We start from the raw sequence: 27,945 nt of genomic DNA, 5'->3' as shown, positions 1-27,945 counted from the left end.
ATGCCCAGGCTTTCCCAAGACAACCAACAGGGCCACCAGAAACATTTCTCCAGACCATCGAGGCGGATACAATTTCTGCCTCCGCCGTGGACTGAGGCATATAATGTGAACGTTCACCAAACCGTGGAAAATGAAGGATGTGCCACAGCCATGCACAATGTCAAGGTAAGACCATCTCCCCAGTCCGTGACCGTTCTTGGCAAGGAAAGGGTTTATCCAGAAAGAATATAAAACCATAAGCAAGCTTTAGTGTCAGCGCTCACTTTACCTTATTGATGATTTATCAAAAAGGCTTCCAAACTAAACCCAAGAGAAAAACTCGAACTTAGATAACAACCTGATTCATCCAGTTTTCTCCAACCTAAACAGCTTCCCTTTACAATGGCAAATGACTACATTTTGTTTGTTTGTTTCAGGAAGTATTGTCTTAAAAAGCAGAAAACCTAGACATAGATTTCTATGGCTACTATCAGTGTTTAGATATTCTGACATAAAAGTTATATCCCATGTAGTAATGAAAAAAATATGGGCTTCCCTCGTGGCTCAGTCAGTAAAGAATCCACCCGCAATGCAGGAGATGTAAGATACCCGGGTTCAGTCCCTGGGTTGGGAAGATACCCTGGAGAAAGAAACCACAACCCACTCTAGTATTGTTGCCTGGAAACTCCCATCGACAGAGGAGCCTGGCAGGCTACAGTCCATGGGGTTGCAAGAGTTGGACACAACTGAGTGATTAAAACACCACCAATGAAAAAGTGTAGATTGCTTTCCACCAAAATTGCTTGAGGGAAAAAAAAATTTGGTAAAACTAATACAGGCATGAAAGACCATTTAGGAACTAAGGGTGTTTTTCCTAAAGTCATAGTTTCCTAGCTGAATTTCTTAAGCATGAATTTCTATCACCAGACAACGTGATTTCCCCAAAGAGTAACCACTTTCCTACTCAGCGTTGTGTGTATCTTTGCAGAAAGTACAGTTTAAGTCTGTCAATCCTCTTAACTATTAATAGAAGCACGTCTTAAAAGGCTATTTGGTGTGGAGGGGAATGGACATGTGTCAATGCCTGTGACAAATAATGATCAGAGCTCAGAAGAAATGCTGATAAATTCTACAACTGAAGACCTGTCCAGATTCTGCAGCACTAGAAACTGCCTGTGCCTTGGCTCATATCCTCACAATAATCATGTATTTGCAGATTCTAATTATCCAGATCTGCCCTTTCCCCAGAGATTTTTGTTTTATCTTTTGACTGCACCATACAGCATATGGGATCTAAGTTCCCAGACCAGGAATGGAACCCAGGCCCCCCACATTGGTAGCATGGAGTTTTAACCATTGGAAAACCAAGGAAGTTCCTCCCTGGTGTTATTTTAACCAACTGGCACAAGGAGAAGTTGTTTGTTTGTTAAGTCATTGGGAAGCTTTTTCAATAGGAAGGTAGTTGATTTCAGTGGTTCAATAGGAAGGTACATTTGATTTCAGTGGTTACACAAACCTCCACATGTGTTAAAATTGCATAGAACTACACTCACCTGTAGGGCTTCCCATGTGACTCAGTGGTAAAGAATTCACCTGCCAATGCAGGAGATGCGGGTTCCATTCCTGGGTCAGGAAGATCCCCTGGAGAAGAAAATGGCAACCCCTCCCCACCACACGCACACATGAGTGCATACAAACTTATGAAATCTGAATGAGCTCTTAGAATTATACCAATGTGTCTCCTGGCTTTGATGTTGTACAACTTATGAAGTTTCCATTGGGTGGAACTGCGTGAAAAGTGTGCGGGACCACTGTATGTACATTCTTTTGTGAAACTTCCAGTGAATCTATAATAATTTCAGAATTAAATGTGTAAAAAAAAAAAAAGCCTTCCAAAGGCAGGTTAGACTGAAAATAACAATTCATTTGTGTTGCATAAATATGTTGTCTACTGTGGTTCTTCCTGTTGTTCTTTTTTATTTGGATTCTTAACCGATTTAATTAGGTAAGAAATACTGAGGTAGTCAAACCTGTTTTAGAGATGAGAAAGCATGTTTGTAAAAACCACTGTTACATGCCTATAGTCAGCTAAGTGGTGATTCGAACCCAGGTTTTTTCTGACGCTGACTTCGTTACTAAGTCGATAGATTCTGGCTGTGCTTTAGAAGCAGGCTGTAATTTCTCAGGCTGGAAGCCAGCATCCTCAGTAGTGATTTATCTGTGCATTCTCCCCAAAGAGCCCAACAAAACTGCTAATTTACTACAAAATAAATTAACATCTTTCCACCTACACATGTACACACACAGACACACACTGATGAACTTGGCTTCATCGGGTTTAGTTTTTCTCCACCAGGATTTCTGCTTCCTTCCATTCAGAGCACAGAGACCAAGTGGGAGACGGGGTGCTCCCTGGACCGGGCACTCTTTTTAGTGATAAAAGTGAGAGAGAGGAAACTTTACAGCCACGCTGGTGAGCAGTTATCTACCCATCCATCTGTCAATACAGATAGATGCATACACATGTGTGCATTCTTTCCCAATAATAAAAGTGATCAGAGCTTAGACCAGAAAATTTTCTACATAAAATTATTTTCAACGTCATTTTAATTGCTGTCCCTCTGAGAGTGCAGACTTTTAGGTGCTCTCCTGGTCCAGGTGTGTGACCCCTTGAGAAGCCCATCAAAGCCCTTACTGTGAGACATTACACACTGAAAGGGGAGAGATAAACTTCAAGGCCCCCAAAGGTACCTACCAAGACAAGGGAGCTTTTTATGGCAAATACAGGGAGCAGAAAGAAGAAAGGAAAAATCTCTTAGCAAGAAAGGAATTATGCTTCCAATATCCAGCACCATATACATATACATCGATGTATTCAGAAGACAAAGTTATCCTGTCCTGTCTCCAGTTGTGAAAGAGCGAGTTCCCCAAGGACAGAGTTGGTTCTTACCTTTTGCAAAGGCCCTCTGAAAAGAATTCTGTAGTAATTAACAACTGAGAGGCTCACAAACTTGCCTAAGGAAAGGCTCATCTGGAAGTCTGTCCTGGTTACATCCTCCATCCTTGGTGAGCAATCCTCAGGTCCCCCTGCAGGTGATTCCAGGTGAGCAGGAGGAGGGTTCCCCAGGCTCCGGACCCAGGGACTCTGAGTTCTCAGTGACCATAGCTACATTGTCTTCCTTTTACAGGGACCATAACAAAGCCCGTGGTGTCGTCTTTAGAAACGTGTAAAGAGTTCTCCTGCTGCTCAGTTTCTGGCTCACAGAAGCCAGGTCAGTGGTGTGGCATTAAGAGCAAAACTATGGGGATCTTCCCTGGTGGCTCAGTGGTAAAGAATCCCCCTGCAATGCAGGAGATGCAGGTTCAATCCCTGGGTTGGGAAGATACCCGAGAAAAGGGAATGGCTACCCACTGCAGTATTCATGCCTGGAGAATCCCACGGACAGAGGAGCCCAGTGGCCTACAGTGCAGAGAGTCACAAAGAGTCGGGCACAACTGAGTGACTTTCACTTTCAAGAGCAAAACTGTTGGGGACTTCTCTGGCAGTCCAGTGGTTAAGACTCCTTGCTCCCAAAGCTGGGGGCTCAAGTTCAACCCCTGGTCAGAGAACTAAGATCCCACATGGTGCATGGTGCTGCAAAAAAAAAAAAAGAGCAAAACTATTTTCAGCCTGTTAGAAAGAGTAGTGTTATCACCCTAGAGTTTTAGATAGTTAATCTGGACTCTATCTTAACTTGATGAAGCATCTAAGATACCAGCTTATGCCTTTCACCGTAATCAATGAAATAGTGATCAGTTTTCAATTTCAAAGTGAATGGCTGGGAAGCGGTATAAATTAGGAGTCTGGGATTAACAGATACACACCTAGCACAGGGAACTCTACTCAATATCTTGTTATGGAAAAGAATCTGAAAAAGAATGTATATACATGTATACAGAACTGAATCACTTTGCTATACACCTGAAACTAACATTATATTGTAAATCAACTGTATTTCAATTTTAAAAGAATGCATACCTTTAAAACATACATATATATATATATATATATAAAATACAGGCATAAAAAAATGTACAATTATAATCTGTACTTTTCAATTGACCCGAAAAAGTCAGTCCTCTGAGGTTAAAGAGTTGGGTCATTAACTGTTTTCCATTAATTATCATCAAGGAGGCTGCTGGGAAAATGCAATTCTCTCCTCCACTGGGAATATTATGGAAAAGCCAACTGTTTGCTTCCTAAAACCCAGTGTCAGCCTCTCCATTCTCCACAGTGGAAGTAAAGATTTTTCTACTCTGAAAATAATAGTGTACAGAAAAGACCCACATCAGTCCTATTCTTCAACATTTTAGATAAAAATTTTTAAATAAAGTTTTGGTCATGTTTACAATTTTTTTAATGCTTACATAATTGTCTTTCAGAGTTTTACATTAAAGGTTGGGTTTTCTTTGTTCTCAAGGTTGAGAAGTATCAAAGAAAAGGGAGGAATTCTAATGGAGCAGGACACCCCCTCCCCCCACCCCGCCCCCAACTGTGGGTCTTTGGGAAGCAGGGACAGGCCTTCAGTCCTTCCCTCTGCTGTAGCTTCTCCCTGCATATAGCCCATTTCCTGAGTTGTTTTACAGATGTAAAAACCCTCCATCAAATGGAAGATGTTGACTACTTGAGGACCGTGAGCACACAGCCCCAGGCCTTCTGGAGCCTATGGACTGATTTTGTGAGCCTGTGACCCTGTGACACCTCCTGTGACCTTACCATCAGCCCAATCAGAGAATTGCACACCAGCTCATCTCACACCCTGCCACCCAACACCTGCTCCCAGCAACCTGGCTTTTAAAAATGCTTTGCTGAAACCCTCCTGGGAGCTCAGGTCATGAGCTTTTCAGGGCATGAGCAACGCGTCTCCTTGCAGGACCCTGTAGTAAACCTTGCTCTGCTCCAAAAAAAAAAAAAAAATTGGGTTTTCCCACTGGGTTATATTTTAGAGGCAAACGTCTCCACCAGTGCCACCAGGTGGCTTGTTTTAGCAAAGGTAGACAGCATTTTAACAGGTTTCTTCACTCCTCTGAAGTTTTTTACGAATGAGAATCAAGAGTGTATTGCATTATGTAGTTTTCTAACTTAGCCTGAGTTTGCTTTTGTTCTTGAGAATGTAAATCTAGAGTTTCTGAACACATGAACAAATGACAGTGATTCTAAAATCAATGGCTTTGTAGGGCTTCCTGTCTTTACCCATCACACCAGACTCAGGGCACAAGATAAGAAGCCTCTTATTCCTTGGTGTCTCAGGATTCTCAAACATGTCTTCACTTCCCGGGTGCTGTGATAGAAGCCACACAGGGCTTCTCTGCAGGCTGGGAGGCATCATAGCCTGGAGTTAGAAACTTTACAGAATGGCTTTATAATTATTGCATTTAAATTGACTGAAGAAAGTAATTTTAAAATGTAGCAACTCTTTTGAAAGATAATAGTTTAAACCTTGGAATATATTCAGATATTCAAGAGTAAAACCCAAATTATGGACTATGTAATTTAACTTGACATTAGTGATGTAACCAAATATGTTTTTCCAAAGGAATATATTTTGATTATGTGAGGCTGAATTTTCAGCATTAAAAATCACCAGGATTTATTCTCAAGTAGGGCTTCCTAGTGGCTCAGCAGTAAAGAATACCCCTGTAGGGCTTCCTAGTGGCTCAGCAGTAAAGAATACGCCTGCCAATGCAAGAGATGCAAGTTCAATACCTGAGTCAGGAAGGTCCCCTGGAGAAGGAAATAGCAACCCACTCCAGTATTCTTGCCTGGAGAATCCCACAGACAGAGGAACCTGGCAGGCTACAGTCCATAGCGTCGCAAAGAATCAGACATGACGGAGCATAGCAACACAGCAGTTCTCAAATAAGAGACAATTTCAAGAACTATTATTCAAAAACAGACTGAGGAATGATTTAAATATCATAAGTCTAGTCTCAACATGTGTTTGCAGCTGCCTGTTCAGATTGCACCTGACTGGAGGATAAAAGGAAATGGCAGGAGCTGGCACCTCAGGAACCTGACCCCAGGGGTCTGTGGAAGAGTCTGCTCGCCAAGTCCTCACTGCCAGTTCCCAGGAGAGTCGAGTCCAGTGGGGTCTGGTACCCACCCCTGGATCAAGCCGGTCCTGGCAGTCCTGTGGGCTGTGAGACAACCTTAAACAGTTGTCCAGCACACATTTTGAGCGACTGTAACTTTGAACCAGTGTGTGGCCTTCCCAGGACACCCAGGTACTCGAAGGAGACAGACTTGCTTTCAGTGTTTGAGTTCTAGCATCTTTCTATCCATTGTGTGTGCTCAGTCGTGTCCTACTCTTTGTGACTCCATCAGCTGTCAGCTGTCAGGCTCCTCTGCCCATGGAATATCCCAGGCAAGAGTACCGGAGTGGATGGTGAAGGCTTCATGTGACCCTCTCTGCTGTCTTGAGTCAGACCAGATGGATCCAGTGTGGGTCACCTAACCACCCAGATTCACGGAGACATGACTGTTTTTACCTCTAAGTTATCAGGAAAGGTTGCTGGAGGTGATGTAAAAAAAAAAAAAAGTCGAGCAAAATAGGACCACATGGAATGAATAAAACATTAGATCAGATCAGATCAGTCACTCAGTCATGTCCTACTCTTTGCGACCCCATGAATCGCAGCACGCCAGGCCTCCCTGTTCATCACCAACTCCCGGAGTTCACTCAGACTCAAACCCATCGAGTCAGTGATGCCATCCAGCCATCTCATCTTCTGTCGTCCCCTTCTCCTCCTGCCCCCAATCCCTCCCAGCATCAGAGTCTTTTCCAATGAGTCATCTCTTCTCATGAGGTGGCCAAAGTACTGGAGTTTTAGCTTTAGCATCATTCCTTCCAAAGAAATCCCAGGGCTGATCTCCTTCAGAATGGACTGGTTGGATCTCCTTGCAGTCCAAGGGACTCTCAAGAGTCTTCTCCAACACCACAGTTCAAAAGCATCAATTTTTCGGCGCTCAGCCTTCTTCACAGTCCAACTCTCACATCCATACATGACCACAGGAAAAACCATAGCCTTGACTAGACGAACCTTTGTTGGCAAAGTAATGTCTCTGCTTTTCAATATGCTATCTAGGTTGGTCATAGCTTTCCTTCCAAGGAGTAAGCGTCTTTTAATTTCATGGCTTCAGTCACCATCTGCAGTGATTTTGGAGCCCAGAAAAATAAAGTCAGCCACTGTTTCCCCATCTATTTCCAATAAAGTGATGAGACCAGATGCCATGATCTTCGTTTTCTGAATGTTGAGCTTTAAGCCAACTTTTTCACTCTCCTCTTTCACTTTCATCAAGAGGCTTTTGAGTTCCTCTTCACTTTCTGCCATAAGGGTGGTGTCATCTGCATATCTGAGGTGATTGATATTTCTCCCAGCAATCTTGATTCCAGTTTGTGTTTCTTCCAGTCCAGGGTTTCTCATGATATACTCTGCATATAAGTTAAATAAACAGGGTGACAATATACAGCCTTGACGAACTCCTTTCCCTATTTGGAACCAATCTGTTGTTTCATGTCCAGTTCTAACTCTTGCTTCCTGACCTGCATACAAATTTCTCAAGAGGCAGATCAGGTGGTCTGGTATTCCCATCTCTTTCAGAATTTTCCACAGAAAGAAATGGTCCAAGCATCTGATATTAGCAATTTCACACCACCTTTCCCAATTGTGTAGTAAGTCTACTCTCTCTGCTTCTGCAAGCTGCATATATGTAAGTCTTTTGTCTGTGACCGTTTGCCGGAAAAGCCGTGTGTGTGAAGGAGATGTTTTTTTTTTTTGAAGTTTTCAGTGGAAAGCTCAGAGTGTTGCCACCCGTGCCATCGTAGGAGGATATGTACTTAATTACGTAGATGCTTTCACGTAATTAAGTACATACGTGCAATTAAGTACATGCAGAACAAGTTTGCTGGATTTATAAGCATATTAATCAGGAACTAAGAGCCATGTCCTAACACTGCCTTTTTTCTGTTTTTGTCTTTTCCTAAAAATAGCTGCAAACTGTTTTTAACAACTCACTAGTGTCATCAAGGTCTCCCCTTTCCCAGGGTTCCAGCCCCAGACCTGTCCACCATGTTTTGGCCCCGGGGAAAGCCCAGGCTTTGGGGGCCCCTCTTCACCCCTCATGCATCCTGATAACACAGAGGGAGGCAGGTGAGGAGGGGAGGACATGAGGCAAGGAAGCTAAGAAGGTCTCCCAGGCACCACGGCCATTAGCCTGTGCCAATCCCTCACCTCAAACCTTCCCCAACACCCCCAGTCACACCTGGGGCACCTCATCCTCTCACTCTGGCCTGACTTCTCCCATTAGGAAAGAAAATAAAGTTCAAGTTGATTTGGTGCTTAGATGTGTTGTTGTTGTTCAGTTGCTAAGTCGTGTCCAACTCTTTGCGACCCCATGGCCTGCAGCATGCCAGGCTCCCTGTCCTTCACGATCTCCTGGAGTTTGCTCATCTAAGTTTACTTAGATATGAATGAACTAATATATTGTTCCCATCACAAAATGTGCATGGACTGCTAATATTAGGTCCACAAGTGTGAAGTCCCAATAGCATAATCTGGGGCAAATAAAACCTGAGCATGAGAGAGACCTGGTGTGTGTGGCTGTTTCTGGTGCCTCCCCCGAAGCCATGCTGCAGCCTGGTCCAGCCCCAAACCCATCAGGCACCAGATTCTACCTCTGGTTACAAAGAAGCCGGCCGCCCTGCATCATCCCTTCACTTCAGAACCTCCTGTGTTCTGCACAGTCTTGACCAAAGGCCAGGAGAACTCTGCTGGGCTCACCTGTCAGAAACAGGCTCTCTTTTTCCATGCTGCTGCTGCTAAGTCGCTTCAGTCGTGTCCGACTCTGTGCGACCCCATGAACTGCAGCCTACCAGGCTTCTCCGTCCCTGGGATTCTCCAGGCAAGAACACTGGTGTGGGTTGCCATTTCCTTCTCCAATGCATGAAAGTGGAAAGTGAAAGTGAAGTCGCTCAGTTGTGTCTGACTCAGCGACCCCACGGACTGCAGCCTACCAGGCTCCTCCATCCATGGGATTTTCCGGGCAACAGTACTGGAGTGGGATGCCATTGCCTTCTCCCTCTTTTTCCATAAGTGACATCAAAAAAGGGAAAAAATAGAGTGCCTTTGGATTGTAGGTAATCATGGAAGCAGAAAGCTGACTGCATTTTCAAATGCCTTCTTGCTGAGTCAGGATTCAGCACTCAGCTGCTCTCTTGGCACCCAGCCCTCCATCGCAGGCACAGATGCAGTGACCACACTGAGGATCCCAACAGCAGGATGGCTCTGCTCTGTTTTGTAAAAGACTGAAGGGAGTGAGGAACGGTGAATGGCGGAAATTCAAGCGGTTGCAGGATCTCAAGCTAGTGAAACTTGAGGCTCCAGTGTATTAATAACTAATTGGAGTCTGATAAATTGAAGACCTCCTTATCCCAGCCACAGGTGTCCCGTTCTGTGCATCCTAGCCAGGGCCAAGCTGCCACCAGAGTGAGGACCTAAAGCAGTGTCTTTGGAACGGCAGGAATGGGGTTTGAATTCAGGCCCAAGTTAGCTTTAATTCTCTGAGTTTTACCATCTATAAAATCAAGACAGTAATACCTGCCAGATAGAATTTCATTTGGTTCTTTTTTTATCAGATACTTTGAATTTTAAAAAAACAACCTGTACCCAAGGATCTAGGTTTCCTATTAGCCCTGTCATCCTGGTAAACTCCCCAGACCCACGTGTTTGATTTGTAGCCCATTTGATGGACAGAGAAGCCCGGCAGACTACAGTCTATGGGGTCTCCAAGAGCTGGACACAACTGAGCACGCAGGCACACAGTCTCCAATAACCAGGTGTTAACCTGGTTATTTCCTCCTACAAAATGGGCTTCCACCTGCTGGGCACATTGTAAGTCAACACTGATTGGCTGATGGATTAGTAAATAGAATTGCATTATTGCTGTGCTTCCTGAGACCCTAATCAGAGATGTTTTCTCTTGACCTCTTTAACTTGTTGTTCAGCTGCTGTTGTGTCCGACTCTGTAACCCCATGGACTGCAGCACACCAGATTTCCCTGTCCTTTACTGTCTCCTGGGGTTTGCTCAAACTCATGTCCTTTGATTCGGTAATGCCATCCAACCATCTCGCCCTCTGTCGCCTCTTTCTCCTCTTGTCTTCAATCTTTCCCAGCATCCGAGTCTTTTCCAATGAATCGGCTCTTCACATCAGGTGAGGTCACTGTTAAAATCTTTCTTCAGCCAATGTCTCATGTCCCGAGGGAAATTAATGATAGTTACAAATCCTGACTGGCCCCAAGATGTATCATTTCAAATAGGTGCCAACCTCCAGCTTCCTCAAGAAAAACAGTCTTTTTAAAATGCTGGGTAAAGCCATCCAGTGAGTCCAACTGAAAGAAATCAGGGCCAGCTGACAAGTTCTCAGGCAGCCAGGCAGCCAGGCGGAGAGGGAGGGAGCCCGTGCAGCCTGAGTGAGGCTCACACAAAACCCGGTTCACAAGGAACCAGTGGGGAAGCACAAGCGCAAGCAGTCTTCCCGGCCGTCACAGACTGTCCACTTTGGACGGAACAATGGCAGCTTTTGTTCTTGCCGTCCTGTTTGTTGGCTTTCGTGTCCTCAGCTGTGACACTGGTGGATCCGGCCTGATTGATGGGGACAAATGAAGTGCAGGCTCTGGCTCGTGTTCCCTTCTGCATCAGGCCTTCTCCAAACACTCATTTCATAAACTCATATCCTTGAGGTGTGTGCAGGGAATTGGGACTGCTTCTATACTATTGTTTCTGGTCTTCTGCAATTTAAGAAGACGTGAGACACATCTGCAAGGAGATCCAACCAGTCCACTCTAAAGGAGATCAGCCCTGGGTGTACTTTGGAAGGAATAATGCTAAAGCAGAAACTCCAGTACTTTGGCCACCTCATGCGAAGAGTTGACTCATTGGAAAAGACCCTGATGCTGGGAGGGATTGGGGGCAGGAGGAAAAGGGGACGACAGACGATGAGATGGCTGGATGGCATCACCGACTCGATGGACATGAGTTTGAGTGAACTCTGGGAGATGGTGATGGACAGGGAGGCCTGGTGTGCTTCGATTCATGGGGCCACAAAGAGTCGGACATAACTGAGCGAATGAACTGAACTGAACTGAGACACATCCTTGATAAGTTAAACACCATGTCTTTTGTAAGATCTTCTTGTTACAAAAAACATCAAATATACCTAAAAGCAGAGAAAAATAGCATGATAAAACCCTAAGTGTCCATTCCCCATGAGCTTCCCAGATGGCTCAGTGGTATAGAATTTGCTGGCAGTACAGGGGACATGGGTTAGATCCCTGGGTCGGGAAGATCCCCTGGAGGAGAAAATGGCAACCCACTCCAGTATGCTTGCCAGGAGATTCCCACGAACAGAGAAGCCTGGCGGACTACAGTCCATAGGGTCACAAAGAGTCAGACACGACTATAGCAACTTAGCGACTAAACAGCAACCCATTACCCAGCCTCCACAATCATCAAACTCAAGTCATGTCATTCCCAAGTTCATTCATTTGGGAAAAAATGTGGATACACATTCCATCCCAGGATGGCTTTAGGTTTTGGAGACACAGGTCTGAGTAAGGCACAGTTCTGACATACACTGGGCTTGGAGACTCAGGGGAAATGAACAGTCAGTGTTACAACACAGGGCAGGAAGTGCTGTGGTCAGAGAAAGCAGACAGGCCGCTCACCCATCCTGGGCGAGATCCCAAGGAAATGGCATCTAAGGTGAGTGGGAGATGGCCCTTGGAGAGAAAAGGAGGCCTCCATGGGGAAAGGGGTGGGACTGCAGTAGAGGCAACAGTCTATACAAAGAACAGGAATGTGAATGAACAAGGGGATTTTAGGAACTGAAGGAATCTTAAAATGATTGGAACTTTGAGTATAAAAGAACAGTGAGAAACTTGGGTGAATCAGCAGAGTACCAACAAATCAGGAAAGGTCTTCTATGCCCCACTGAGTCCTGCAGAGACACCAGGAGCCACTGAATGGTTAGATGGAGAGAGTAACATGATCACATTTGCCAGCAGAGAGATCACCCCTCATGCAAGGTGGGAGTGGATTAGACTGGACAGAAGCTCAGTGTAGATGTCAAGGTGGGACCTGTGAAGGAGGTAGCTTTAATTTAATTAATGAGCCGGGCAGTCCCATGGGGAATGCTGAAGTGCACAGTTGGGAGGGCCTCAAGCTCTAGAGCTTCCTCTGTGGATTCTGCTCTGCATTTCCACTTTAAAAAAAAATTTTGATGTGCACCATTTTTTAAATCATTACTGAATTTGTTACAATATTTCTTCTGCTTTATGTTTTGTTTTTTTGGCTCAGAGCCATGTGGGATCTTTTCTCCCAGACCAGGGATCAAATTCTCACCCCCTGCACTCTTAACCCTTGCACCACCAGAGAAGTCCCTGGGTCTCCACTATAAGGCAGGGCCAAGGTTTGGGTCTGGGGTTAGTGTTATGTGTGTTTAGGATTCAAATGACAATGGCATTGGACACTTAATATACACATACACACTGGTCTGATATTTTGGCCACCTGATGCGAAGAGTCAACTCATTAGAAAAGACCCTGATGCTGGGAAAGATTGAGAGCAGGAGGAGGAGGGGGCGACAGAGGATGAGATGGTTGGATGGCATCACTGACTCGATGGACATGAGTTTGAGAAAACTCCAGAAAATAGTGAAGGACAGGAAGCTTGGGGTGTTGCAGTCCATGCGGTCACAAAGAGCTGGACATGACTTGGAGACTAAAAGAACAACAGCACAGTGAAGAAAGAGAATACTGCTGATCGTGAGCGTCTCTGTCACCCGCACCAGTCAAGCTTGCACTGGTCTCCACCAGCTCTTAGGGTTTTAACAAAAGAGTTTTTCATTTCTTGAAGTTACTGACATCAAACCTTGAAAAGTCTTGGAATTAAATATCACAATATAAATCCTTTTTTTAATTTATTTTTTTATTGAAGGGTAATTGCTTTACAGAATTTTATATAAATCCTTCTTGACCCGATCCTTTTATCTTCTTTTTTTTTTTTTCCTTTTATCTTCTTAAGAGAAACTTTATATGAAGTGAAAAAGAAATGCATGATTTACAAATAGACTATGGCTGTCAATCATTTTGGAAGCCTTGCCGCACTAAGACTGAAAGCTTTCTTGCAAAAAATAAATAAATAGAAACTTTGGACATCACACAGAGTCAACTATATTGAATTTCATTTCAGAATAACAATATTCTGCATTCCGTGGATTTAGCTTAACAAAGGTGTCTGACTTTTATGAGGCCAACTCTCCTAAAGCTTTGGTGTAAATCCCTTACTAACTAAATTATCAGAGGCTTCTCTGTTAGGCCCTAAAGTACTATTCCTTGCGTTGTGCTCAGTCACATCTGACTCTGCGACCCCATGGACTGTAATCCACCAGGCTCCTCTCTCCATGGGATTTCCCAGGCAAGGATACCGGAGCAAGTTGCCATTTTCTCCTCCAGGGGCTCTTCCCCGACCCAGGGATTGAATTTGCATCTCTTGCATTCCCTGCCTCTTTACTACTGAGCCACCTGGGAAGCCCCAAAATACTACTCCTTAGGTTCAGGTAAATCAGGCTATTATAGAATTTTTATTATTCTTTTAGGACCTTAGAGAACTAAGCAATTTAGTAGGGAAATAGAGAATTAACAGCCATTGATGATGAATTGACTTAGTACCTATAGAGTTGAACTCAGTCATTCAATCTCATCTGCAGGTCTGGAAGCATAACTAGTCTTGGAATCTTCACTACTCACTGAGTATGAGAAGAATGAGACATTGGAATTTTGATCACAGAGAATCAGTGTGGTCAGATGTACTTAATTACAACTGGAAACTATCATAGTCATCTGGAGACTAGGAGTCAACACCATCGCTGTCATAGATTACTGTCATTGGTGTCGGTAAATAATAAGCACATTTCCTGGATGTGGGGCCACAGAGCATTATACCCAGGAGTTGTAGGATGGGCCCCAGCTCTGCTTTTTCTTTGCAGGGGGTGGGGGTGGGGTGGGGTATGGTTGCTTTACACTGCCAATTTGGTTTCTGCTGTACAATGAAGTAAATCAACCATATATGTATACATATCCCCTCCCTCTTGGACCACCCTCCTCCCCACCTTCCCCACATCCACCCCTCTAGGTCATCACAGAGCACTGAGCTGAACTCCCTGTGTTATACAGCAGCTTCCTACTAGCTATCTATTTTACACATGGTCGTGCATAAGAGGGAGAGGGCAATGGCACCCCACTCCAGTACTCTTGCCTGGAAAATCCCATGGATGGAGGAGCCTGGTAGCTGCAGTCCATGGGGTTGTTGAGTTGGACACAACTGAGTGACTTCACTTTCACTTTTCACTTTCATGCGTTGGAGAAGGAAATGGCAACCCACTCCAGTGTTCTTGCCTGGAGAATCCCAGGGACAGGGGAGCCTGGTGAACTGCCGTCTATGGGGTTGCACAGAGTTGGACATGACTGAAGCGACTTAGCAGCAGTAGCAGCAGTGTATAAGAGAACTCACTGGTCATAGCAAACACCCTCGTCCAACAACACAAGAGAAGACTCTACACATGAACATCACCAGATGGTCAACACCAAAATCAGATTGATTATGTTCTTTGCAGCCAAAGATGGAGAAGCTCTATACAGTCAGCAAAAACAAGACTGGGAGCTGACTGTGGCTCAGATCATGAACTCCTTATTGCCAAATTCAGACTTAAATTGAAGAAAGTGGGGAAAATCACTAGACCATTCAGGTATGACCTAAATCAAATCCCTTATGACTATACAGTGGAAGTGAGAAATAGATTTAAGGGATTAGATCTGATAGAGTACCTGATGAACTATGGACTGAGGTTCGTGACATTGTACAGGAGACAGGGATCAAGACCATTCCCAAGAAAAAGAAATGCAAAAAAGCAAAATGGCGGTCTGAGGAGGCCTTACAAATAGCTGTAAAAAGAAGAGAAATGAAAAGCAAAGGAGAAAAGGAAAGATATAAGCATCTGAATGCAGAGTTCCAAAGAATAGCAGGGAGAGATAAGAAAGCCTTCTTCAGTGATCAATGCAAAGAAATAGAGGAAAACAAGAGAATGGGAAAGACTAGAGATCTCTTCAAGAAAACTAGAGATACCAAGGGGACATTTTATGCAAAGATGGGCTCAATAAAGGACAGAAATGGTATTGACCTAACAGAAGCAGAAGATATTAAGAAGAGGTGGCAAGAATATACAGGAGAACTGTACAAAAAAGATCTTCCCGACCCAGATAATCATGATGGTGTGATCACTCACACTCACCTAGAGCCAGACATCTTGGAATGTGAAGCATCACTACGAACAAGGCTAGTGGAGGTGATGGAATTCCAGTTGAGCTATTTCAAATCCTGAAAGATGATGCTGTGAAAGTGCTGCACTCAATATCTCAGCAAATTTGGAAACCCAGTAGTCACCACAGGACTGGAAGAGGTCAGTTTTCATTCCAATCCCAAAGAAAGGCAATGCCAAAGAATTCTCAAACTACCACACAATTGTACTCATCTCACACACTAGTAAAGTAATGCTCAAAATTCTCCAAGCCAGGCTTCAGCCATCCGTGAACCATGAACTTCCAGATGTTCAAGCTGGTTTTAGAAAAGGCAGAGGAACCAGAGATCAAATTGCCAACATCCGCTGGATCATCAATAATGCAAGAGAGTTCCAGAAAAACATCTATTTCTGCTTTATTGACTATGCCAAAGCCTTTGACTGTGTGGATCACAACAAACTGTGGAAAATTCTCAATGAGATGGGAATCCTAGACCACCTGACCTGCCTGTTGAGAAACCTATATGCAGGTCAGGAAGCAACAGTTAGAACTGGACATGGAACAACAGACTGGTTCCAAATAGGAAAAGGAATACATCAAGGCTGCATATTGTCACCTTGATTATTTAACTTAGATGCAGAGTACATCATGAAAAATGCTGGGCTGGAAGAAGCACAAGCTGGAATCAAGATTGTCGGGAGAAATATCAATCACCTCAGATATGCAGATGACACCACCCTTATGGCAGAAAGTGAAGAGAAACTAAAAAGCCTCTTGATGAAAGTGAAAGAGGAGAGTGAAAAATTTGGGTTAAAACTCAACATTCAGAAAACGAGGATCATGGCATCCGGTCCCATCACTTTAGGCAAATAGATGGGGAAACAGCAGAAACAGTGGCTAACTTTATTTTTCTGGGCTCCAAAATCACTGCAGATGGTGACTGCAGCCATGAAATTAAAACACGATTACTCCTTGGAAGGAAAGTTATGACCAACCTAGACAGCATATTAAAAAGCAGAGACATTACTTTGTCAACAAAGGTCCATCTAGTCAAGGCTATGGTTTTTCCAGTGGTCATGTATGGATGTGAGAGTTGGGCTGTAAAGAAAGCTGAGCACTGAAGAATTGATGCTTTTGAACTGTGGTGTTGGAGAAGGCTCTTGAGAGTCCCTTGGACAGCAAGGAGATCATACCAGTCCATCCTAAAGGAGATCAGTCCTGGGTGTTCACTGGATGGACTGATGTTGAAGCTGAAACTCTAATACTTTGGCCACCTGATGCAAAGAGCTGGCTCATTTGAAAAGACCCTGATGCTGGGAAAGATTGAGGGCAGAAGAAGAAGGGGAGGACAGAGGATGAGATGGCTGGATGGCATCACAGACTCGATGGACATGGGTTTGGGTGGACTCCAGGAGTTGGTGATGGACAGGGAGGCCTGGTGTGCTGCAGTTCATGGGGTCTCAAAGAGTAGGACATGACTGAGCGACTGAACTGACTAAGTGTATATATGTCAATCCTAACCTCCCAATTCATGTTCTCTATGTCTGCACCTCTATCTGGATGCCAGACATACGTGTTTATATATGTTTTTGTTTTTCTCTATCTGACTTACTTCACTCTATATGACAGACTCATGGTCCACCCACATCTCTACAAATGACCCAATATCATTCCTTTTTACGGCCGAGTAATATTCCATTGTATATACATACTGCATCTTCTTATCTGTCAATGGCTATTTAAGTTGCTTCCATGTCCTGGCTATTGTAAACAGTGCTGCAGTGAACACTGCGGTACATGTGTTTTTTTTGAATTATGGTTTTACTTGTCCTAACAAACATCATCTAACCTCACTGCTCTGCAGTTGCCTCATTAAATAGAAGGGGGGTGGGGGCAGGGGAGTGGTGGTTAGTTAAGTAACATACATGAGAATGTTTTGAAAATGCTCAAACCTCAGGGTAAAAAGAATTCAATCTTTTTTACGATAAAAGTAAGTGTGCAAAATATAGTGGGAATTTTGTTAGGGGACTGCCTATTCCTTCTAAGGAATATTTTGTTTGGTGTATATATATTTATATATATTAAATTTTATATTATAAAATATTATATAGAATTATATTATATATAATATTCTAAGGTTTGCCAATTTTGTTTATCTTTTCAAAGAGCTAGTTATTACTGTCATTGGTATTTTTCTAATTTAGTCTCAATTTCATTTTTTCTGCTCTAATCTTTTATTTATTCCTTCTTTTTATAGATATTATGGGTTCGATTACAGACCACTATAATAAAGTGAATCACATGAAAAAAAAAATATATAATATATATAATTTTTAAGTTGTAATCATCCATAATTTAAAACTCTACTAGTGTAGACAAATGTAATTTTTATAGAGTTGGAGACTCCCAAAAAAAATCACTAAAGCTTCAAAAATGAGTTTTGAATTTTTCTTTTTAATTTTCTGATATGTAATAAAAAATTCCCTTCCTGATCTCTGGAGATATGGAATATTACAGAAGACAGAGTGCAGGCTTTAGTTTACTTTTATTTTCGTTTCTTTTCTTTTTCATCCTCTTAAATGAGCTAACAAATAAGAAAGATGGGGAAGAAGATTTTGAAGTCTTAGGACTGTGGTACATGGATCCTTTTTTCTTATTATTTACAAATGCTTTAGTTCATTTACATTTTTAACTAAAATATTCAAAATTAGAACCATGCAACCCTGCAGTTGTGAACTAATATGATTGTTGCGGTCATGGAAAAATGACTTTTTACAATGACAGAAAATTAAAATATACAGTATGGCTAAACCACAGCAAAATAAAATTAAAAAAAATAAAGTTCAGGAAAAATAGGTCAGCTCAAAAAATTAAATCTAATTTAAAATTCCACTCTGTGATTTTCATTTTAAAGACTTGCATAAATTTTTGGTAAAGAAGTAGTTTAATTCCACCATGGATGTTTCCTTTATGAAATGTACTATTTAGGGGTGAATGACATTTCTGAATTTTCCTTTTGAAGGGGGTGAGACTCTGTTCATATTGACTCTGCAGTTCAGTAAGCAACATGAACAGTTAGGAAAGCGGATTCCCCATCAAAATCAGGGATTCCCTAAAACTTCTGGAGTCCCTGGGAGCAGTCCTTTTAGGAATACAGATTCCAAGATGATTCCATTTGGAATTGTTTCTTAAACTCTTGGACTGTCATACAGAATCTGGCCTAAAAGGAAGACCGGGCTTTTCGGAGTGATCGGCACCGCCTGCGGCTGAAGGTCTCTCCTCGGATAACTTCTCGGATCGAATTTTGTGGCTGCTTTAATACTCCGTGCTCTGATCTTGCCAAAACGAGCAAAGGAAGTGGCTGGGTTTCAGCACCCGATGCCTCCAGCCTTCACACCCCCGCTAGTTGGAGAAGCCGGCGGTCCTTCGCAAGACAGGAGCCAGAACTGGGGGGAGCGGACTGCTGACCCGAGGGAAAACACCACTCTAGAGAAGAGGAAGAGGTGAACTTCTCCAGAGGCCCAAAGAAGCCGGGCTTTTATATTCTGCCTGCACATGTCTGCGGTTTCCCTCACAAGCGTCTCTGTCTGGGCTCACAGGACCGCAGCGCAATGCCTAATGAAGCGTGCAGAGGAAGGGGCGTCCAGCAACTCGGGAAGAAGGGCTGGGGCGGGAGAAGAGTCAGGTTACAGGTTCCATGTTCTCGAAAAACCACTCGAAAACCTGATCTAGAGACTCAAAATCCGGGACCCACGAAACGCCTGTGGAGCGACCTTCGGGGCCCCGGCAGCCGGGCGCGCTCTGCAGAGGTGCGCCTGCGGCTCTGGTTCTACGCTCTCCGCCGCTCTGTTTCAGCGCTTGCCCGAAGCCTGTTGGGAAGGCCGCGGGGTGGGCTTGCCAATTCCGGGTCGCCGGGAACCAGGCCTGTTTTCTCTTGACTTGCTTAGCATAGTGGCATAGGCCTGCGGCCACGGGCACCGCTCTGGAGCTGCCAAGGCCGATGGCCCACGGTCTCCGGGTGCGTCCGGTGCTAGCGGCATCCCGCCGGGATCCAGGGGCGCAGCCGCGGCCGAGCTCTCCTCCCAGCCTCCGCCCAGGGGCTGGTCGCCTGCGTCCCTCCCCGAGAGACAGACCCTGGGCGCCAAGGCCAGCTCTGGGTTCTTTCCGCATCTCTCACTTCCCTCCTCGAGTGAGCCGTTGGCGCGCGTCCAGAAGGCTCGGGGATTTCCGGGTCCAACCCCTAAAATAAACGCTGCGGAGGTCCAGAAAGTGGGGGAGGGGAGAGAAGCGTCCGCACGCGGAGAATGAAAACACTATGAGAACGACCCCGTTCTCTAGGAAAAGGTAATGAGGGAAGCTCAACAGTGAACTTGCTCGGAAATGCAAACCCAGCTCCTCTCTCGCCGGGAGCATACCAACGACCGAAGGACGAATCAGCCGGAGCGCCCGGCAGCGTCCCAGAAAGGGCCTCATGAATGAGAATGGGTTGCTAGGTTTCCTCGCTCCCTCCTGACACCCGCTTTCCACCAGAGGAAAGGAAGCAGGCCTGGCCCTGCCACTGCCGAGCGGGGACGCGCGCCAAGCCCACGCGGCCGCTCCCTCCTTCAGGACCCTGGAGAGCGGCCGCCGCGCCCCGAGGACGCGCGCCACGCCCCCGGGTCGCCCGTATTCGCTGCTTCTCGCCTCCACCTTTATTTTTCTTGGCAACCACTAGCACTTGCTTTTCACACACATTAAATTGTCTTTTCACTTTGCTTGCGGGGGCTGTTTGGATTGGCTGAGTTAGGTTCCGGTTTGTAACTTCACTAAATGTTAGTGGACCAAGAAGCTCTGAGAGCTCCAAAAACCTGAACAAGGTGGGTGACCTGAAAGCGCCAAAGTTCAATCCCTTTACTTCGTAAATGAATTAGATGAACTCAAAGAATAAGAATTTCCGAAGGTTAGCCGTCGCGTTGGTAGCAAGGTAGAGTCCTGAGCCCTGAGTTCTAAATTAACGTTTACCTATACATACCAAGAAAATAATAGTTTATCTTTACCTTAGCTTCTTAGATCTCCCATGCAACAAATGGAAGGTGAGAGGCCTGCCTCTCAGCTGGAGGCCTGCCTCCAGGATGTGCTGGAGGAATAAGATGGACACAGGGCGTGTGGAAAGGGGGCTGCAGATGGTGCTAAGTTCTGGTCTCTCCTGACCCCAGTACCCAGCACAACCGAAATCAAATCGCCAGTGCATTTTCCTCCAGCCTGAAGGCCCTTCAATCTCCTGCCTGTAACCAGGCCTCCCCTGAACACTTCTCACAGGCCCTGGTGACCTCATCTGTCTCTAGTAGAGCTCTGGGCACTTTGGAAGGTGGACCAAGACAGAGGGAAAGAGGCAGGATGAGAAGATGAGGCAGAGTGAGAGTTCCGAAAGTGAAGTAGATTTTCAACCAAATTCGAAAGAACCAAGAGAGGTGAACACAGACACTGCTGTGCACTGCACCTCACAGGGAACGGGTCTCATGGGAGACCCTGGGAATGTTAACATTCCCATTCTGATGCGGTGGGTCAGGATAGGGTCTGAGATTCTGGTTTTCCAACAAGCTCCCAAGTATTATCCAAGCTGCCGGTCCAAGGACCACACCTTAAGTAGCCCTCAGTTAGAAGGGGGTGGGAGGAGAAGGCGGTGGGGCGGAGAGGGAAGAGAGGGGAGGAATGAGAGGTGGGGGAAACTAAGCAGAGTCCTTTTCCTCTTGCTCTCACCGACTTCTCTTGCACCCCCAAAGTAACGCCTCAAAATGCCGCAGACTGGCACTCTGCACTTCCTCTTCAGTCTGTAGCCGGACCCCACAGTGACCTTGTGTGGTTTTTGTCTCTCTCCTCCCCCGCCTCGCCCTGCCCGCCGGCCCCGCACAGCTCCTAGGTTCGCCCGCTGCCCCGACGCTGCTCAGCCTCCTCTCCGGCACGCTCTCCGGCTTCGCGCGCTTCTTCGCTCTCCTCCTTCGGCGACCCCCTCCCGAGGCTCCCCTGCGGCGCCGGGACTTCTCCGCCCTGATCCCCGCCCTGCCAGCCGCCGTGCTCTCGCCGGGGCACGAGGAGTGGCCGGGCCGCCTCTCGCTCCTGCTCAGGGCAGCTCTGGCACTGCCTGGCCGACCCCCAGGGGGACGTCTGCCTCGGGAAGTGGACGCCAGCGCCGGGCAGAGCTCGTCCATACCCGTGAGTACTGTGGTCTCACAGTCCGTGACCTCACCGAGACGCCCGCATCCCGGGTTCCTCTCTAACTCTGACTGACCCACTCCATGTGGGGCCAGCAAGGGGAGAGCGGGAGGGCAAGCGGGAAGGTCAGACCCGGCAGCGCAGGTTCAAGGAAAAGACGCCGGCTGCCCGCCTCACACCCCTCCCCCCAGGAGACCCTCGAGGCTGCTTTTCCGGGACCACTTTCTTCCAGAGTCTATGGAAGAGGGAGGGGTCCTCGCCCTCCGCGAGGCGGCTTCTCAAACTCTCCATCTTTACGCGTCCCTCTCCTCCGGCTACTCCAAGCCTACCCGGGACAAGCTTCAGCCCCCTCCTCGCGCTCCCACTCCCCAGCCCCCGGCTACAGCGGGCTCGGGTGGCCAGGGAGGAAATGACGTGATGTTATTTTAGGGTCAGGTCGGCTTTCAGCTTCGGGATTTAGCACGGCCCCAGCAGTCAGACTGCGTCTCGATCCCGAGGGAGCGCCGGGGTCTTAAGGCCTCCGCGCCCGCAGAGCTGGGCGGCGGATTCCCCCCACCCTCCAGGTCTCCTCCTTCCTCGGATTCCAGTCAGGAGTTAGTTTTCCCCCGCTCGTCCCCGCCCGCCCCCCACTTCCCCGCCATCCAGCCAGGTGGGGCCTTCGACTCACTCGGGCGGGTGGGGAGGGGGTGAGGAACTCCTTTTCAGTATCGGGCCGTTGGAGGCTGAGGCTGCAGCCTGAGGAGGTGGGGAGCGAGCTGGGAGAAGCACTCGGGGGAAAGGAGACGGTGGGGACTGCCCTCCTGAGGCGGACAGTCCGCGGCCGGACTCTCCGGGTAGCAGCACCTGTGCGCGCGGCCCACCCCTGCGCGCACACTGGCTCCTCCTTCCCACAGCTCCATTCATAAGGTCCCACGCTCCTCCCGCACGCCGGAGTCCCACCCAGTCCCCGCGAACCCCAGCGTAAGGAATAGCCGAGGGGGTTCTTCGGCTCCCACTCTCCGTACTTCCTAATCAGGGGCTGGAGAAAGGGACCACTGTCCGGGCGTGGATGGGAACCCTCAGCTCTCGCCGCAGAGGAGCGCGCCGCCGGAGGCGAGCCCTGGGATCGTGGAGCCAGGGAGGGGGAGAGAGGGGCGGGGAGAGGCAGAGCCGAGGGAGGGAAAGAGAGAGAGAAGAGGGCGACTGGAAAGGCCGAGAGCCAAAGGCAGAGGAAAGCCAGGGAGGGCGATCGCGGGCTTAACTAGGGCTGCACTTGGAATTATAATAAAAATAAGGCACTCGCGGGACGCATGCGCACAGAGGACGGAGGCTAGCTGGCCCCAGCCACCCCTCCGGCTCTCCCGGTGGACGGAGGAACCGTGAGTACCCGCTAGCTTAGCAGCTCCTTCTCCCTTCCGGACTCGCGCTCAGACCTCGGATCCCGGAGCGGTGGGGGCCGGGCGGGGAGCGCACCGGGGCCAGGACGGCGGTGGCGGGAGCAGGCCTGAGTCAGTGCGCAGCGGGTGCCGGGCGTGGACTGTGACCGCGTTTCCAGGGTCTCCGCCGGGGAGTCCGCAGGATTCGACCCCGGTGGCCCGGCGTCAGTGAGGGGGTAGGCTACTGACACCCGAAGCGGATTTGGGAAACTTCGGGCGCCGGAGGCGGGCAGTGCGCCCAGGGGGAGAGGAAGTGGAGACTTCCACTCCAGCGGGCGCCCGCCACGGAGCCCCGGGGGTCTGACGCTGTGTTGGCCCTGAAGCTCTTGAAACCTAATGGACAGAACTGTCGGCACCCTTCGCCCGCGCCGAGGAGGTGGAGGCGGCGCGGAGGGTGTTTCACTTGCAGGAACAGCGCGGTTAGTAGCCCGCGCTCTTCGGACTGCGCTCGGAAGTTGGAACGAGTCTGGCGCCCCGGTTGCGGAGATCTGAGCGGGCCCGGGGCTGGAGTGGACCTCTGGGGCGGCGGCGCGAGGCAGGGAGTGGGCTTTGGGAGGTCGGTGGGCGCCGCGACTCCCCTCCTCGGATTGTGGGGGAGTGGGCAAGGGAGGGGTCGCGGAGGAGGTGGGGCGCCGGCGGGACTGATTGTGCGCCCAGGGCCCTACAGCGGTGGGGGCAGCGGGCTGGAAGGAGTGGGCAGCGGGTGTGGGGGGTGGTCTCGGTGCTGCGGGAGCCGACTGGGGTAGGGCCTGGGGACCCGAGTGGCTTGCGAGCCCCCGGGATTGGCCAGCGATCGGGAAAAGCCTGGGCGGCGGGCAGGGGGCGAGGCCGGGAGTGTAGCTCTGTCCCTGCGCCCCCCGCGGTTGACCGGCTGCAGGAGTGGGCGCCGAGGCCCAGCTTCAGTCCATGAGGAGGAGGGCGCTCCAGGGGGAACTCACCCCGACTTCCCTTCTTCACGAGAATCCGGCAGAGGCCGAGCGCTCATTGTCTGCCCCCGCCGAGCCGATTGGCCAGAGGGCGCCTTGTGTCCCGACCGCAGCGGATGCCTGCGGCGCCGGCGGAACGCCCCTCGGCCACCAGCGAGCCGAAGCAGTCATTCGCCCGTGGGGCTCGCGCTGTCCCCGGAGGCGGGGGCACCTTCTCGTCACCCTCCGGCGTCAGCTCCCCTCTTCTGGAGCGCAGGGCCCCTGCGTGGCTGGGCTTCAGTTCCCTCCTGGTGGTTCCAGATCGCGAAGTTGACCAAACAAAGGTGCGAGTTGACGAAATGGGTGTGACTTATTCCCCAGACTTGGCAAAGGAAATTTGTAATGAAAAGGGTCTGTCTGTAAAGTATTAGCTTTTTTTTTCTTTCTCTCTTTTGCTCACGACCTGATTTTCTACTGGGCCTCGTCCTGTACGTTTAGTGGCATCTTTTGTATCACGTATCAGTATTGCGTAGGAGGCACAATATTTCGTAATAGGTAGAAGTCTTGAACTCAGGAACTGTCTAGATTCAGATCTCCGTTTAGCTGTGTGACCTCAGGCAAGTTACTCAACCTCCCTGTGCCATAGTTTTTATCGTCTGTAAAATAGAGATAAGAAAAGCAGGTATGCCATGGGTTGACTGCCAACATTCAGTAAATTCCCTGGAAAAGCAAATGGCAACCCACTCCAGTATTCTTGCCTGGAAAATGCCATGGACAGAAGAGCCTGGCAGGCCACAGTCCCTGGGGTCGCAAAGAGTCCCACACGACTGAAGCGACTTAGCACACATCCAGTAAATTAATGCAGTAGAACCCTGTTCAGTTCAGTTCAGTTCAGTCGTGTCCGGCTCTTTGCGACCCCACGAATCACAGCCCGCCAGGCCTCCCTGTCCATCACCAACTCCCGGAGTTCACTCAGACTCACGTCCATCGAGTCAGTGATGCCATCCAGCCATCTCATCCTCTGTCCTCCCCTTCTCTTCTTGCCCCCAATCCCTCCCAGCATCAGGGTCTTTTCCAATGAGTCAACTCTTCGCATGAGGTGGCCAAAGTATTGGAGTTTCAGCCTCAGGATCAGTCCTTCCAATGAAATAGAAGATGTCCATCAAAATTAGGAAAATGGAAAAAGTTTTCTGTCAGTATCTAAATGTAAAAACAATACATTTCTACATTATATGGACCCTTTTATTTCAAATAATTATTATATTTATCTATAAACTTCAAATAGCATTTTAAGAATATTGTCTCAGGACCTCCCTGGTGGTCCAGTGTCTAAGACTCTGTGCTCCCAATGCAGGGTGCCTTGGTTCAATTCCTAGTTAGGGAACTAGATCCCACATACCACAGCCAAGAGTTCCAATGGCTCAACTAAGATCCAGTGCAGCCAAATAAATAAATAAAATTATTTTTAAAAAGAAGAAAAGATTATCTCTAAACTTCAAAGTATTTCACTTTGTAAAACAAATATGCATTAAAACTATGTTTTAGGTCATGCTATATTTGGAAAATCCAATGTGTGCATTAAAATACTACACTGAGTCCATTTTAATTAAGAGAATGTGGAAACTTGGGAGCTAGAAATGCTAACTTTCCTAAAATCCAATCACAGTCGCTCAGTCATGTCTGACTGTTTTCGACCCTATGAACTATACAGTCCATGGAATTCTCCGGACCAGAATACTGGAGAGAGTAGCCTTTCCCTTCTCCAGGGAATCTTCCCAACCCAGGGACTGAACCCAGGTCTCCTGCATTGCAGGTGGATGCTTTACTAGCTGAGCTACCAGGGAAGCCCGATATCAAAAGTACAGAATGATAAAAGTCAGATTACTCACTTACCTCCTTCACTTTACAGGTGTGGAAACATTCAGAGAGGTTAAGGGCCTTGTCAGACATCTCCAGCTAAACAGAGGCCAAATGGGATTAGAATTAGATCTGACTCAATGTCCAGGGCTCTTACACACCATACAGGTGATTTTCTGTTGACTGCAGATTAATGTATGCATGTGTTCAGTCCCTCTTGCACACAGACCCCAGGACTGCCAGGCTCCTCTGTTCATGGGATTCCCCAGAAAAGTACTGGAGTGGGTTGCCATTTCCTTCTCCAGGGGATCTTCCCAACTCAGGGTTCAAATCTGAGTCTTCTGTATTGGCAGGCGGATTCTTTACCACTGAGCCACCTGGGAAACCCTTGCAGATTGATGAACCTCTAACAAATAGGAAACCAGAAGGAAGAAATATACAAGCATGCGTTATCTTCAACATAAGAAAGGCCAGGCAGTAATGTTGTTACAACTGTCAGACCCCTTAATCGTGGTCCCTTCACACCAGGAGATATGACCACATGACTTGTTCGAGGTATGGAAAGGTGTCAGATTAAAGCAGAGACAGCATTAGAATTTCATATCCCACATTTTGCTGAGGCAGTCCGAGCATGGGTTGAAAAAGAATTTCCAGACACAGCATTTCAGAAGGGAGAAGTTTATTAAGGACAAAGGGCAGAGATAAAGTGGGCACTGTGAGCACAGCAGTCTGACCACCTAATAGACCAGGGAAAGCCAGCAGTGTTTGTGGGTTAATAGTAAATTTTTACAGCCTCAGACAAAATTCCTGCTGGAAGGTTGGCATTAGGTGATTGGTTGGGGTGCTATAGGGTGTTTACTGGAGTGGACATCTTTGCCTAATTGGGAGTCAGAAAGCTTGTCAGTGATGATCAGGGGGCTTTTGGCAAGGTTACAGAGTGGCTCGGTCAGCTTCAGAGGTGACCTTGATTCTGGGCTTCGCTTCTGTGGCCTTGGTGCGAAGCCTTGCCCCTGTGGCCTTCCGGGCAGGACTCAACACATTTGATTGATTAATCCCTTGTAGCAGTTTTACATTAGAAAACATTTTTGACCTTTTGTTAGATTTTTAATCCCCTTTCTTCTGGCTTTGAAGGTCTTTAGCCTGTAAGAGAGCTTTTTGGAAAGTCTTCCAAGATTGGGCTGCCCAGGTGGCTCAGTGATAAAGAACCCACCTGCCAATGCAGGAGATGTGGGTTCGATCCCTGGATTGGGAAGATCCTCTGGAGAAGGAAGTGGCAACCCACTCTAGTATTCTTGCCTGGGCAATCTCATGGATCCAGAGGAGTTTGGCTGGCTATAGTCCATGGGGTTGCAAAAGAGTCATACACAACTTAGATTACATACAAGGAGATTTTCTTATTCTAGATTATGTAGACAAGCAAGAGTGAGAGAAGTAAAGAAGTTTTCTTATTTTAATGCAGTGGCCCAGGTGGCTGGTTTCATTTCAGACACTTGAACATCAGTTCCAAAAGTCCTGGTGTTCTTTCATTTCTGCATGGAGCCGGCTCATGACATTCACCTTTCACTAACAGATGCAGCTTAAAGGTCCAGACTTCACATAAGTGGTTTAGAAATGACATGATGTGTATACATGCTAAGTCACTTCAGTCATGTCTGACTCTTTGTGACTTCATGAACTGTAGCCTGCCAGGCTCCTCTGTCCATGGGATTCTCTAGACAAGAATACTAGAGTGGGTTGCTGTGCTCTCCTCTGGGGAATCTTCTCAACCCAGGGATCGAACCCTTGTCTCTTAAGTCTACCTGCATTGGCAGGTGGCTTCTTTACCACTAGTGCCACCTGAGAAGCCCCCAGACTTCACATAAGTGGTTTAAAATGACGTGGCACAGCCTTTCAAGTGAGTGGTCTTGCAAAGTGATTCACAGGAATGATGTATCTACCACGGAAAGTCCTTCTAGGAACTGCATCTGCGTCCTTGAAGAAGGAGACCATGGTTCTCTCCAGTTGTGAACTGGATATCTTACGCTCAGTTTTGCATTTCTGTACACTTGTTCATAGATGGAAATCCAGGGCATTAAGCAAGGAGTGACTTTCTAGCAGGCTCCTAAGTCAGTTCAGCAGAACTGAGTTTTGAAATCACATGTATCAAGTCAGATCCCCTTATGATTATCATGTGAATCATGGTCCAACTGGGAATACAGCAGAT

At 47.3% G+C, this 27,945-nt stretch overlaps 1 protein-coding gene across 3 annotated transcripts in view; it reads left to right on the top strand.

Annotated features, from left to right (window-relative positions):
• RGS20 (regulator of G protein signaling 20) overlaps positions 1-27,945 on the top strand; it is a 51,885-nt gene continuing 23,940 nt past the window's right edge. The window contains exons 1-2 of one of the 3 annotated variants that reach the window (XM_070382837.1): positions 1-165; positions 21,266-21,565. In XM_070382837.1, coding sequence (XP_070238938.1) covers positions 1-165; positions 21,266-21,565 — 465 coding nt within the window. Of the gene's footprint in view, positions 174-21,255; positions 21,566-22,738; positions 22,924-27,945 lie in introns of those variants that run through there. The other 2 variants (XM_005891993.2, XM_070382838.1) reach the window with 2 other exon arrangements.

This window comes from Bos mutus, chromosome 14 (genome assembly GCF_027580195.1).
Source record: "Bos mutus isolate GX-2022 chromosome 14, NWIPB_WYAK_1.1, whole genome shotgun sequence".
NCBI lineage: Eukaryota > Metazoa > Chordata > Mammalia > Artiodactyla > Bovidae > Bos > Bos mutus.
The sequence above is the reverse complement of the archived record's forward strand: the minus strand, read 5'-3'. Positions and strand labels throughout refer to the sequence as shown.